Source organism: Oncorhynchus mykiss, chromosome 10, assembly GCF_013265735.2.
Source record: "Oncorhynchus mykiss isolate Arlee chromosome 10, USDA_OmykA_1.1, whole genome shotgun sequence".
In the NCBI taxonomy this organism is placed as follows: Eukaryota; Metazoa; Chordata; class Actinopteri; order Salmoniformes; family Salmonidae; genus Oncorhynchus; species Oncorhynchus mykiss.
In genome coordinates this window covers 60,741,608-60,756,067 of record NC_048574.1, presented here as the reverse complement: position 1 = coordinate 60,756,067, position 14,460 = coordinate 60,741,608, and the positions used below count along the sequence as shown (strand labels likewise).

Genomic DNA, 14,460 nt, shown 5'->3' with positions numbered 1-14,460 from the left:
GTTTTAACCATGTTTTGGTTTATAACTGGCTGTGACTAAAACGTTACTGTGTTATGATAGGGAGTTATCATCTGTGTGTGTGTGTGTGTGTGCGCGCATGAAACAAATGTGTGTGTGCACCTGTCTGTGTCTGCATGTTTACATTTGTATTTTACATTTTAGTCCTTTAGCAGAACAACTTACAATAAATAGCGTGTGCATACATTTTCATACTTTTTTTGTCCTGTGTACTACATGTGGGTGCATGACAGTACAAAATACTATCTCTTGATGAACATCCAGGTTTACCTCTTACCCCTTCCCTACTGGTTAATCATTCTTAACTAGAGGCCGGGATATCAGGGAAAAGTGGGGAACAGGTCAGGATTAAAGTCCACCTGATATGAAGTGTAGCCAGCAGGTCTCAGACATTCATTTGGAGGTTGTTAAGGCCACGTACTACCCAGAGATGGCGATAGTTTTGGGGGCTTACACGTTGGGGCTGCTGGGGGTGAGCCTCTTCGTTTCAATGCTGACCTACGCCACCTACCAGCTACTCAGCAGTTATCTGTATAAATGGAGGGAGATGAAGCCCATACCAGAGATTGAAGGCACATACCCCCTCATAGGGAACGCACTGCAGTTCAAATCCAACGCCGGAGGTGAGAGAGGAGAGGTTATGAGGAGGGGGGGGGGGGGGGGGAACGGTGAATCATGTTAATCTGTTAATCTAGAAATGAGACTTGTTATAAACCCAATATATTGTCTGTATTGTTGCTGTACTGAGTGAGACTCGTGTAAATGTGACAGTCTTCACAATCCATGCGGCGCATCACAACAATGATCACGCTACACATTAGCAACTTCTGTGGTTTATCTACTTCCGTTCCTGATACCGCACTGCAAAGCAATGCACAAAAGTTGGAAAAACTTCAACGCATACAACACTGCACTGCAGTGCCAGGCACTGCATTCTAGTCTGGCAGATGAGTCGCAATTGTGCGAATTTTCCTCCCATTGGAATGAATGGACTTCTGCCGGAACACATACAGTTTGACACAACTGGTGTGCACCAGGCTTGTAAGCCTCATTCACATTATACCTGAGCAGTCTATTGCGTTGCGCTGGATGTCATTCATTTCAATGGAGACCGTCTGCAAATGGAGTGGTAGCACAATGTTGCTGCTGTGAAATCTCAGCACCCCCTTGCTTTGTTGCGAAATGGATTCCGCATACGATTATTTTTTTTCCAACTTTGTGTCATCTTTAGCGCAGCCAGAGTCTGTCAGGAAATTACCAAACCGCAGAAGAAGATGAAAATGTGTGGCTTTCGGTGATGGCTTTATGGGATAGCTAGCAACGCGTAAACAATTACCCACTCCTATAAGTGAATACTATTTTAATAGTAATGTTAAATACTGTTAACCAATTATATTACATGACTGTTGCCTCTCACTTAAGTTTATTGTGATGGTACTGACGCTTGTTTTTGATAATTATTAGGTGACAGTTGCTAGCTACAGTATAGTCAACCTAGCCTTGCTTTTAGCTGTACTCTCGCATGACTTGCTAGAAGTTAGAGAAACAAGTTGAGAAAAAGTAACTTGACAAAACATGTTTTATTATCACCTGAAACAATATGTTTATCCTGTCTTGAATGAAAAGGTCATATTATGCAATCTCTGACGAGAGACTAGCCTCCATCTTGTCTTGCGTTGTGAAACCCTATGCTCTCCGTCCAGTAGCAGGACAAGATTGCGTGAAAATGAAGTATGGAGTAATGAGATGTATACGGGGCATTAGACCTTGTGACTGTGCAATACATTAGAGGGCCCAACTTTACGGGCAAGGAATGGGCGACCAACTATTAAAGCTATGGTTTGAAAAGCTACTATTAAAAAGCTATGGTTTTTCTTCTTCTATAACTTCATAAAGAGGAAGCATCGATCTAGATTCTAGAGAATTATAAATGTGCAGGGCAGCATTGTAAGCAACATCTAAAATTATTATTTCCAAGTGAAACATCACAAATGTATTCAATATTTGTCCATGTTTGCATATTTAAGTGTCTCTGTGTGTATGCGTGTGCATGACAAAAATAGTGTCCCTTAATAAACATCCATGTTTACAGTCAACCCCCTCGCGATTGGTTAATCATTCATCATAACTAGCAGCCGGAATGTCAGGGACATTTGGGGAACAGGTCAGGATTAAAGTCCACCTGACAGGTGAAGCCAGCAGGTTTCAGACATCCAGCGACGTTGTTAAGGCCACGTACTACCCAGAGATGGTGATTGTTTTGGGGGCTTACAATTTGGAACTGCTGGGGGTGAGCCTCTTCTTTGCAATGCTGACCTACGTCACCTACCAGCTACTCAGCAGTTACCTGTATAAATGGAGGGAGATGAAGTCCATACCAGAGATTGAAGGCACATACCCCCTCATAGGGATCGCACTGTAGTTCAATGCCGGAATTGAGCAAGGAGAGGAGACGTGGGAAGAGAGGACCGAGGAGAAGGGAAGAGAGACGAGAGGACAGTAGTTTAGGGAGGGGAGCTTCGAACACTCACTCAATCATTCAGTCATTCATTGCTCTCCCAATCTACCTACATACAGTTGAAGTTGGAAGTTTACATACACCTTAGCCAAATACATTTAAACTCAGTTTTTCATCATTCCTGACATTTAATCCAGGTAAAAATTCCCTGTCTTAGGTCAGTTAAGATCACCACTTGTAAAATGTCAGAATAATAGTAGAGAGAATGATTTATTTAAACTTTTATTTCTTCACATTCCCAGTGGGTCAGAAGTTTACATACACCCAATTAGTATTTGGTAGCATTGCATTTAAATTGTTTAACTTGGGTCAAACGTTTCGGGTAGCCTTCCACAAGCTTCCCACAATAACTTGGGTGAATTTTGGCCCATTCCTCCTGACAGAGATGGTGTAACTGAGTCAGGTTTGTAGGCCTCCTTGCTCACACACATTTTTTTCAGTTCTGCCCACATATTTTCTATAGGATTGAGGTCAGAGCTTTGTGATGGCCACTCCAATACCGTGACTTTGTTGTCCTTAAGCCATTTTGCCACAACTTTGGAAGTATGCTTGGGATCATTGTCCATTTGGAAGACCCATTTGCGACCAAGCTTTAACTTCCTGACTGATGTCTTGAGATGTTGTTTCAATATATTCACATAATTTTCCTACCTCATGATGCCATCTATTTTGTGAAGTGCACCAGTCCCTCTTGCAGCAAAGCACCCCCACAACATGATGCTGCCACCCCCATGCTTCACGGTTGAGATGGTGTTCCTCCAAACATAACGATGGTCATTCTGGCCAAACGGTTCTATTTTTGTTTCATCAGACCTGAGGACATCTCTCCAAAATGTATGATCTTTGTCCCCATGTGCAGTTGCAAACCGTAGTCTGGCTTTTTTTATGGTGGTTTGGGAGCAGTGGCTTCTTCCTTGCTGAGCGGCCTTTCAGGTTATGTCGATATTGGACTCGTTTTACTGTGGCTATAGATACTTTTGTACCTGTTTCCTCCAGCATCTTCACAAGGTTCTTTGCTGTTGTTCTGGGAATGATTTGCACTTTTCGCACCAAAGTACGTTCATCTCTAGGAGACAGAACGCGTCTTCTTCCTGATCGGTGTGACGGCTGCGTGGTCCAATGGTATTTACACTTGCGTACTATTGTTTGTACAGATGAACGTTGTTATGGGTGTAAGATGGCACAGTGATGCCATCTGTTGGTAAATGTTCATTACTGCAACTCTTGTGTTTTACCGGGGTGCTTGAGATACCCGGATGTGTTGTCATGTACTGAACAAGACTGGTTACTCGCATCAATGCCTCTGCCAGCTAGATTCAGGGGCCACATGCAACGTTATGAGCCTTAAAGACAAAAGGAGGCTCGCGCCCAGAGACAAACTCACACAGAGTAGCACCAAGCTGAAACTGTATTCAGGCCAGTTCATGACCTCTTTAGGCCTGTTTGTGACAGAGTGTGTTTTACGTGGCCAAAAATACACCCTTGAGTTTGAAATAGTTGAGGCTAGTCAACAGCCATTACTGTCAGGTTCTACATGCGAGCGCCTTGGACTTATTAACTTCACCATCCCAGCTGATCTTAACATTATAGACAAAGTCCAGGCTGGGCCCCTGAGCAAGGAGACACTCCTAAGCAAGTACCATGATGTCTTCAACGCACCGGTCGAGTCAGTTCCTGGGGAAGTCCACTTTGAGTTGGACGCAGCAATCCAGCCTGTCCAGTGTGCACCCCGCAATGTACCAGTGGCCATGAAAGCAGCTACGAAGGCTCAGCTTGATGCAGATGGCCACATCATATCCGTCACCGAGCCTACGGACTGGATAAGTAATATGGTTATCGTCAAGAAACCAGACAAGCTACGGATATGCATTGATCCTAAACACCTAAACCGGGCTCTGCGACATTCACATTACATTATGCCCACGTTGGAGGATGTTCTTTACAAGCTCCCAAAGGCCAGAGTCTTCACGCTCGTGGATGCCAGAGATGCCTTCCTGCAGTGCAAGCTCGACGAGCCCAGCAGCTACATGACCACCTTTTGGACACCCTGGGGCAGGAAGAGGTGGTTGAAGCTTCCATTTGGTGTCTCCGTGGCTCCAGAGGTGTATCAGCGGAAACAGCATGAGCTGTTGATGGGACTCAGTGGCGTGGAACCCATAGCAGATGACATCCTCGTAGTGGGCTGTGGGGACAGTGATGAGGAGGCAGAATGTGACCATGACGCCAAGCTGCTGGCCCTGATGGTCAGATGCAGACAGGTCAAGCTAAGGCTAAGCATAAAAAAGCTTCAGTTTAAAGTGCCAGAGGTCCGCTTTCATGGGCACATCTTGTCCTCCACCGGATTGAAGGCGGATCCTGAAAAAGTGAAGGCTGTCTTGGAAATGCCCCACCCATCTGACGTGAAGGGAGTGCAGCGCTTCGTCGGATTCGTCACCTATCTGGCCAAATTCCTACCGCGGCTCTCTGAAGTGTGTGAGCCATTGAGGAGGCTCATGGACAAGGACACCATCTGGCATTGGCTCCCAAAACATGACGCAGCGGTGAGGGAAATAAAACAACTGGTCACCCAGACACCTGTACTGCGATACTACAATGTGTCAAAACCTGTCACGATTCAGAGTGACTCAAGCCAGTATGGACTTGGCTGTTGCCTCATGCAGGAGGGCCAGCCTGTGGCATTCGCCTCTAGGGCACTCACCCCAACAGAGCAGAACTATGCCCAGATAGAGAAGGAGTGCCTCAGCATTGTGTTTGCATGCCAACGCTTCCACCACTACCTGTACGGGCGCGACAATATTACCGCAGAGAGAGATCACAAGCCCCTTATTGCTATATTCAGCAAGCCTCTCTTGAATGCCCCAAAACGACTGCAGAGCATGCTACTGGCCCTACAAAACTACAACCTCAAGGTGGTGTATAAGCCAGGGCCAGAGATGTATGTGAGTGACACGCTCAGCAGGGCTACTACATCAGGCACTCACACACGCTCCATGCATGAACAACATGCAGTGTGCAGCTTACAAACAGAGCAAGTGGATGTTGAACACATCAACCAGGCTGACTACCTTAATGTTACGGACCAGCGCCTTATACAAATCAGACAGCACACAGACAGGGACGGGCAACTCCAGGCATTGAGGTCTGTGATTCTGATGGGCTGGCCCGACTGCAGGGAAGAAACTGCTTTAGCCGTCAGAGAATATTGGCCAGTCAAAGAGGAGCTCAGTGTTCAAAACGGAGTAATATTCAAGAGTCAGAGAGTCGTTATTCCCCGGTCTCTGCGCCCTGAGATGTTAGCACGTGTGCACTCAAGTCACATAGGAGGTGAGGCCTGTTCCAGACAAGCATGTGACACACTGTATTGGCCAGGAATGCAGAGTGAAATCAAAGACTATGTCAGTAAATGCACAATCTGCAATGAATATGCCATTGAGCAACAGAGATCTGCCCCTGGCAGATAGTAAGTCTAGATCTCTTCCAGCACAGTGGCAAAGACTTTCTGCTGGTAGTCGATCATTACTCAGACTTTTGGGAGATTGACCTCCTCCCCGACCTCTCAGCAGAGACAACGATCAAACGCTGCAAGGCTCAGTTTGCCCGCTATGGCCAGCCAGATGGTAATTTCAGACAATGGACCCCAATTCTCCGGAGTTGAGTTCCGAAAATTTGCTGCAGGATGGGAATTCGAGCACGTCACTTCATCACCACGACACCCAAAAGCTAATGGGAAGGCAGAGTCCGCAGTAAAAATCGCAAAGAACCTCTGCAAAAAGGCTCTGCGAGAGGGCAAAGATGCCTGGAAAGCAATCTTGCAGTGGCGCAATACCCCGACAGAAGGCATGGACAGCAGCCCGGCACAGCGCCTCATGGCACGGCGCTTAAAAGCAGCTCTGCCAGTAGCCAGCACTCTCCTGGAGCCATGTGTGGTGACAGACGTGCTGGTGAAGCTACGTCACAGAAGACAGGTCTCCAAGTTCATCTACGACAAATCGGCAAAAGACTTACCTGAGCTCAGGGTGGGTGAAACGGTGCGAATGAAGCCACTACCAGGGGACCGGACAGGCCTCTGGAGACTCGGATCCTGTGTACAGAAAGTGGCACCACGCTCCTACTTGGTCGAAGTGAATGGATCACTGTACCGTCGTAACAGGGTTGACCTTCGGATTGCTGAGCCAGCACCTACTCAGAACCCTGATGGTCAAAGGGGTCGCATGACAAAAGACAGAACCCCAGCAAGTCACATGGGGCCTGAGGCACTGGGCGAAGAGCCAGGGGATCACAGGTCGGCCGCTCCCTCGCCCATCAATTCTCCCCTTAGACACTCAGGTGACACGCCTGTGCGGGAACCCGCAGTCCTCGCACACAAGCCCCCTGTTTTTTCACGCTGCGGGCGTCTGTCCCAGCCACCAAAAATACTTCATCTGTAGGTTTCCCATCAGGGATTGTTGACAGAGATAAAAGTGAAGAGAATATCAAAATGTGTTGTTGTTACCTGGAAATTAAAAAATAATAATAAATAAATACTAAACTGTTCATGTTGGAAATTGTTACTAGGTTTGTTTTGTTAGTGAATTGACACCTCCTGTCCTATTTTATTAAATGGAAGATGTTATGGGTGTAAGATGGCACAGTGATGCCATCTGTTGGTAAATGTTCATTACTGCAACTCTTGTGTTTTACCGGGGTGCTTGAGATACCCGGATGTGTTGTCATGTATTGAACAAGACTGGTTACTCGCATCAATGCCTCTGTCTCGTCATTTAACATTCAAACAAACGTGGTACCTTCAGGCATTTGGAAATTGCTCCCAATGATGAACCAGACTTGTGGAGGTCTACAATTATTATTATTTTTTTCCCATGATGTCAAGCAAAGAGGCACTGAGTTTGAAGGTAGGCCTTGAAATACATCCACAGGTACACCTCCAATTTACTCAAATGATGTCAATTAGCCTATCAGAACCTTCTAAAGCCATGACATCATTTTCTGGAATTTTCCAAGTTGTTTTAAGGCACAGTCAACTTAGTCTATGTAAACTTCTGACTCACTGGAATTGTGATTGTGGAATTGTGAATATTTCTCTTATAATTCACTCTGTCTGTAAACAATTGTTGGGAAAAATTACTTGTGTCATGCACAAAGTAGATGTCCCAACCGACTTGCCAAAACTATAGTTTGTTAACAAGAAATTTGTGGAGTGGTTGAAAAACGATTTTTAATGACTCCAACCTAAGTGTATTTAAACTTCCGACTTCAACTGTATGTATCTACTATTACCTCAGTCAGAAGCATGAACTAGTGAATGACTTCAGAGTTATCTTTCTTTGGCTTCAGATTTCTTCCGTCAAGTCATTGGCTACACAGAGCAGTTCAGGGACTCCCCACTGTTGAAGATTTGGATCGGACCAGTACCCTTCCTCGTTCTGTTCCATGCAGAAACCATTGAGGTAGGCTATTAATCAAAGAATTGACTTGAATCAACTTGATGCATAACACCTGAATGTTTTGCAAAATGTTTAAATAGGGTGACACATACAAGTTGTCACACTTGTTTTGAAACCTCAACATTTCTGTCTACTGAACACTACATCGTTTCACTCCGGAGATGGAAATCTACTCTCCATAAATAAGTTAGTAATTACACCACATACAGGTAGCCTGACAACCGATATATGGTTACTGCTATCAAATATCAAAACCCATTCTGGCCTGCTGTTTTGGGTTTAAGCGTACCAATGCAAACACAGACTGTATTGAATACTAAATCAAAATCAACGTATTTGTCACATGCGCCGAATACAACCTTACAATGAAATGCTTACTTACAAGCCCTTAACCAACAATGCAGTTTTAAGAAAATACCCCCAAAAAAGAGAAGAATAACAAATAATTACTGATCAGCAGTAAAAAACAATAGCATGGCTATACTAGAGGAAGTGTTGAATTTTCCATAAAATCATAATTTACTAAAGCAAAAATAATTAACTTTAACAATAATTTTGATGTACTTGGGGTTTTAATTTTTTTTGTATTTGCTGTTAACTGTCTGTTGATGATGCCATGCCAATGACCAACATTCCCTCAGAGAAATACATCCGGCCAACCATATTCTATTTTCTGTTTGATTGTCTATTTGATTTTATTTATTATTTTCGATTCTGTAGACGGTTCTTAACAACCCTGTTCATATGGACAAGGCCTATGCTTACAAGTTCCTGCACCCTTGGCTCGGCACTGGTCTACTAACCAGGTGGGTGTTTCAAAACAGATCGCGTTTGAGAAAGATCAAATGTACATATGCATTTGAGACAACAGAAAATATGTATTATAACGCAAGATAGGAACGTGGAATTCTTAGATAAGCCTTTGACAAGTCTTGGGAAAACACTTCCTTATTTTATGACAAAGAACAATACATTCTGAGAACCGTCAATACTTTCCAGTCAACACATTCCCTCCATATTTTCTGAACTCCATCGTTTGTCTCTCTCTCACACGGTCTCTCTCTGTGTCACTTGTTCTGCATCTCCCTCTCCCTGCTCCCCCTCTCTTTATTTGTCTGTCTGTCTCACTCTTTCTTTGTCACCCTCTCTCTCTGTCCCCCTCTGTCTCTCTCTTCCTCTATTTCCCCCCCCCCCATCCTCCCTCGCTCCCCACCGCCCTCTCCCCAGCACGGGGGACAAGTGGCGGCGGCGGCGGAAGTTGCTCACCCCCACCTTCCACTTCTCCATCCTGACGGAGTTCCTGGAGGTGATGAACGAGCAGGCCGAGGTGCTGGTGGAGAAGCTGGACAAGGAGGCAGGCAAGGGCCCCTTCAACTGCTTCAACCACATCACCCTCTGTGCTCTCGACATCATCTGTGGTGAGTCCGGGTCTGGATGTGGGGTGGTTCTAGCGGGTCCAAAGGCTCAGTGGGTTAAAAAGATTTCACATTCTTGTGGCCATTTCAAATCAACTAAAAATATATATAAAAATTGCTACCAATCTTGCAATAAATATCTCTGCATATGATTTTCCTTTCAGAGACTGCAATGGGGAAGAAAATCTACGCTCAGAGTAACTATGACTCAGAGTATGTCCAATGTGTGTACAAGTGAGTCCTCGTCCTGAATGCAACAGACAGATGTTGTCATGCCCGGTTTTGTTTTGGAGTAGAGGGCATTGACAGCCAACCATTGCTCCCTGTCCCTGCATATCTCTCTCTCTCTCCTTCTGTCTGCACTGTTGGTAGTTGGTTGCAAGTTGTAGCCATCTTGTACCACACATGTTATACTCTGTAAGTGTTTCAAATAATCAGACGTTTGGGGATAATATTAATTGCAGAAAATGTAATAGAGGGGAATCAAATTGCATCAAATGAACATAATTTACTCTACCTTGCATCCCTCCTACTGTCCCCAGGATGAGTGACATCATCACACGGCGACAGAGGATGCCGTGGTTCTGGCCTGACTTGTTTTACAACTACTTTGGCGAGGGCTGGGAGCACAACAGGAGCCTCAAGGTCCTCCACTCCTTCACCTCCAATGTGAGTCATCAGCCAATCAAAAAGGGGCTTTTGACTATTTAGCTGCACCCAGGGAAATATGCTGTCATCCATCAGACCCCATTCATCCAGCCAAGGGCCTGTTCAGAAGGATGACCATTACAGAATGTTCAGATAGAAATGCATTGTGTAGAACATCAATGATTGTCTATACGATAGAATAAGAAGTCCTGTCAGCTCTATTCATTACATTTCTATCTGCAATGTTCAGAAACACGTCAAATGTTTTCACTGAAAACACCCCAGGTCATCTACGAGAGGGCGGAATACATCGCCTACATCGAGTCGGACAGCGAATCGGACCAGGGAATGAGGAAGAGGCGGGCCTTCCTGGACATGTTGCTGAAGACCACGGACGAGGAGGGCAACAAGCTCACCCACCAGGACATCCAGGAGGAAGTGGACACCTTCATGTTCAGGGTCAGAGGTCAAAACCACTTTCACATTCTCCATGTAGAATGTGTTCCAGATTTATCATTGGTGTTTTTATTGTCCCCGTCTTACAGGGTCATGACACTACAGCCGCAGCCATGAATTGGGCCATTCACCTGCTGGGCTCCCATCCAGAGGTTCAGAGGAAGGTTCAACAAGAACTTCAGGAGGTGTTCGGTAATCCAACCCTCTTTTTAACCCTTTATTTTTTTTTCAACCCTTTAGTGCCTGCTGTTGCCGTATGGCAACATATAATTTCTCTTCACCCCTTGCTTACCTGAATAAAAAAAATACAAACACCATTGCTTTTTACAGAAGAGGGGGGGTGTAGTAAAATAGCCAATTATGTGCTTTGGTAGTCACATGACATGCACCCACATGGGGCTTCCTTTCCCAGGCACATACATGCCATTCACATTGTTCTCATAAAACAATCATTTTTACATTTCCCCTGCAATTAAAAATGTGAACTCGATCTCATGTTAGTTAAGAGGTGATATTAAACATTAAATACAATTTCCATAGAATTTGTTATCGGGAAATTGACCAAATGCATTTGTTGGCAAACGGCAACACTGGGCGATAGTGGAACTGCAATTCAGGTGAGAGGGGCCAAATCATCATTTTCTGTATTTTTTGGGTAATAATATAATATTTTTGCTATATATGGGTGTATAAAACAATTCTGTTAAATGTGAATAACAGAGTAATCTTATTTACCTAAAAATAAATATGGCCAGAGTATATTATTTTTACAAGAACAAAATAAATATGATACTGTGAAGGAATAAAAACAATCAAATTATAATTCAAACACCTCATTTATATAAGAAAATAAAAAATTGTATGTTATCAATATTTTTTTTAGGGTAAAAAAAATATAGATATTTTTACCGTTGTCGCAGTGTTGCCATACGGCAAAAAAATCCTAAAATGCCACTTAAAAAACACTCCTAAATAATATTTTACATTTGCTTATTTGGGGCCATTTTAAGTTAAAAAAAAACAACAGAATCCAACATTTTCTTGCATGGTTCTATCATTATGTATGCAGTAGAGTCAAACGCATTCCATGGAGGGCCTAGTTTCTGCAGGTTTTAGTTTTTTTTCCTTTCAGTTAAGCCATAGACAGCCAGGTACAGTATGGGGAGTTCCTCATCAATCAAGTACAAGGCGGAGTGAAAACCCCACAGCCACTCGGCCCTCAGTGGAATGAGTTTTATTGCACTTGATTTAGACAATGGTGACTGGTAAGTGGGAGAGACAGTCAGAATGAGAAGATGCTGGGATTGAACCCTGATCTCGGAGAAGTATTTAGAGAAGATGGACGCATTACTGCTAGACCATAGGTTCTGCAGGAAGTACTTGGTAATTCTAATCCCATAGTCTCCCGTCACTATACTCGCTTCTCTTATCACATGATTCAAATCAAATCCTTCTCTCACAGGTCAAAGCGAGTTCAATCACAGTGGGAAAGTGTGGAAAGTCTCACCAAAGCAAAATGTATTTAATGAACTGAATTAGGTTCTGTGGCATATCAAAATTGGCTGTTGTATACAGTAATAGCCTGATTTGTGAAGCGTTTTTGGAATGCCTTCCACCCCTGCCATGGCAGACCTGGCATCCAAACGAGCATTCCAATATTACCATGACGAGTATCTCTTTGACAGTAGATGCAGGTTCGGTGTAGTTACCATGATCGACGACAGAAGAACATAACATCCATTCCTCTACCTCCATTCGTAGCTGTGTCCGATTGCCCCATCACCGCAGAACATTCATAATACGGTGTAACATCCATTTTTTGGGGGGGTCCCCCCCCATTCATAGCTATGTCCTATTGCCCCAACACCACGGAACATATATAATGGGATGTAACCTGCAGTCTTGCACCCCCCCGTGCTCAGGTGTGTCCGACCGGCCAATAAACACAGAGGATCTGAAGAAGCTGCCCTACCTGGAGTGTGTCATCAAAGAGTCCCTGCGCCTGTTCCCCTCTGTCCCCTTCTTCGCCCGCAGCATCTGTGAAGACTGCCACATCAGTGAGTGACACCTTCTTAACCATTAATGTTTATTTCAGTCTGTCATTCATTTTCTAACTGATTTACATTTACAGGATTTAGCCATACACTACTTTTAATTCATACTAATTAATGTACATATTCACAATGGGTGGCCTGTGCCATGTGGAAGATGAACCTACGACCCTGGTTTATCCAGCGCCTTTCCATTCCAGTCATCTTGTTTAGTTCTTTTTTTGTGGTTGTGTTAATTAGTACACGTGAATAAATTAACATTTTGTGGACCTAATAACCTAACTTGTTTCACATTTTTGCGCCTGTAGATGGTTTCAAGGTTCCCAAAGGTGCCAATGCCATCATCATGCCCTACTCCCTTCACCGCGACCCGCGCCACTTCCCCCAGCCTGAAGAGTTCCGCCCGGAACGCTTCATGCCGGAAAACTGCGTTGGGAGACATCCTTATGCCTTCATCCCCTTCTCTGCTGGACTCCGCAACTGCATCGGTGAGAACAGGAAACAATCAAGACATTCAACTAAATAGCGCTTATAGTACAAACAATTTAGAACATTTGAGAATCAACGACATAAGATTTGTCACCTTGTTGTAGAACATCACTCGTATTTACCAATCTCAGGCTATCTTTTACCAGCTTGGAACATAAGACTTTTTACGACAGTGGGCCTCTATACGTGTGTCCGATGAGGTTGTCATCCTCACATGCTCTCGCCACTTTAATAAGGGTTACAGATTAAGGTTGAAGACGATAAGGCATTTGAAATAGTGAAAACAAAATGGACGATTAAAAGTGTGTCCGATGAAAGATGTCATCCTCACATGCTTTGGTTTACATCCCTACCCTCAGGTCAGCGATTTGCCGTGATGGAGGAGAAGGTGATCCTGGCGTCCATCTTGCGCTACTTCAACGTGGAGGCGTGTCAGAAGCGCGAGGACCTCCGCCCACTAGGGGAGCTCATACTGCGCCCCGAGAAAGGCATCTGGATCAAACTTGAGAAGAGGAAGCAGCAGCACTAGATAATCTAGGGAACTGTTTGAATACTTTAAAACAGACCATTCCTTCCTCCCTCGGGAGTAATCGCTGATCTAACACTAATTGATAGGTATAAGTAAATAGTTATAGCACAATACTGTAGGTTAACTATCCAGGCAGGAAGGAAGGAAACATTCTTAAAGTATTTAAACAAGGCCGAATAAAACCCTTACCCCATAGGCTTACATTGCATTCGTGTTCTCTCTGTATAACAGGAAAATCAGAAACTCGAGACTGCAAAACTCGCAGAAAGTTCTTGTAATCGTCATAAACAGGTTTCTGATATCCAAAATTGTTTGAGATTCCTGGTGAAAAATACGAGTGGAAAACTAGGGGAACATTTATTGTCCCAACATTGACTTCAGATAGGTCTTTTTATTTTATTTATGGAGGCTGGTGGGAGGAGCTATAGCAGGACGGGCTCATTGTAATGGCTGGAAGGGAATACATGGAGCAGAGTCAAAAGGTGGTTTCCATAGTTTTGTGTTTGATACCGTTCCATTTAATCTACTCCAGCCATTACAACGAGCCCTTCCTCCTATAGCTCCTTGCACCAGCCTCCACTGCTTCTGAGGTACAGACCATATTAACACATAATTATACTACCAAGAATACTTATCCTATCTGATAACATGTCAACATTTTCACCAACATCAAAGCTGTTTCACTTGTTTTTCAAGCTCTTTGGATAGTATATTTTAATAAGAGTATTCCACATTATGACCCCATCACTGAAAGCTAATACTCTCAGGCACACATACACACACACAAAGGAATGTGGACACCCCTTCAAATTTTGTGATTTGGCTATTTTAGCCACACCTGTTCCTTCAGAAATAGCTCAAACGCTGTTTTGTAGCTTCTACAAAAGTCTTC

At 44.1% G+C, this 14,460-nt stretch overlaps 1 protein-coding gene across 1 annotated transcript; it reads left to right on the top strand.

Annotated features, from left to right (window-relative positions):
- Positions 1-367: 367 nt before the first annotated feature.
- On the top strand, positions 368-13,774 carry LOC110534411 (cytochrome P450 4V2). Its single transcript, XM_036933529.1, has 11 exons — positions 368-641; positions 7,871-7,983; positions 8,701-8,786; positions 9,208-9,398; positions 9,560-9,629; positions 9,938-10,064; positions 10,329-10,502; positions 10,589-10,691; positions 12,422-12,556; positions 12,859-13,038; positions 13,399-13,774. The coding sequence occupies exons 1-11, from the start codon at positions 383-385 to the stop codon at positions 13,566-13,568; spliced, it is 1,608 nt and encodes a 535-aa protein (XP_036789424.1). The 5' UTR covers positions 368-382; the 3' UTR covers positions 13,569-13,774.
- The last annotated feature ends 686 nt before the right edge of the window (positions 13,775-14,460 follow it).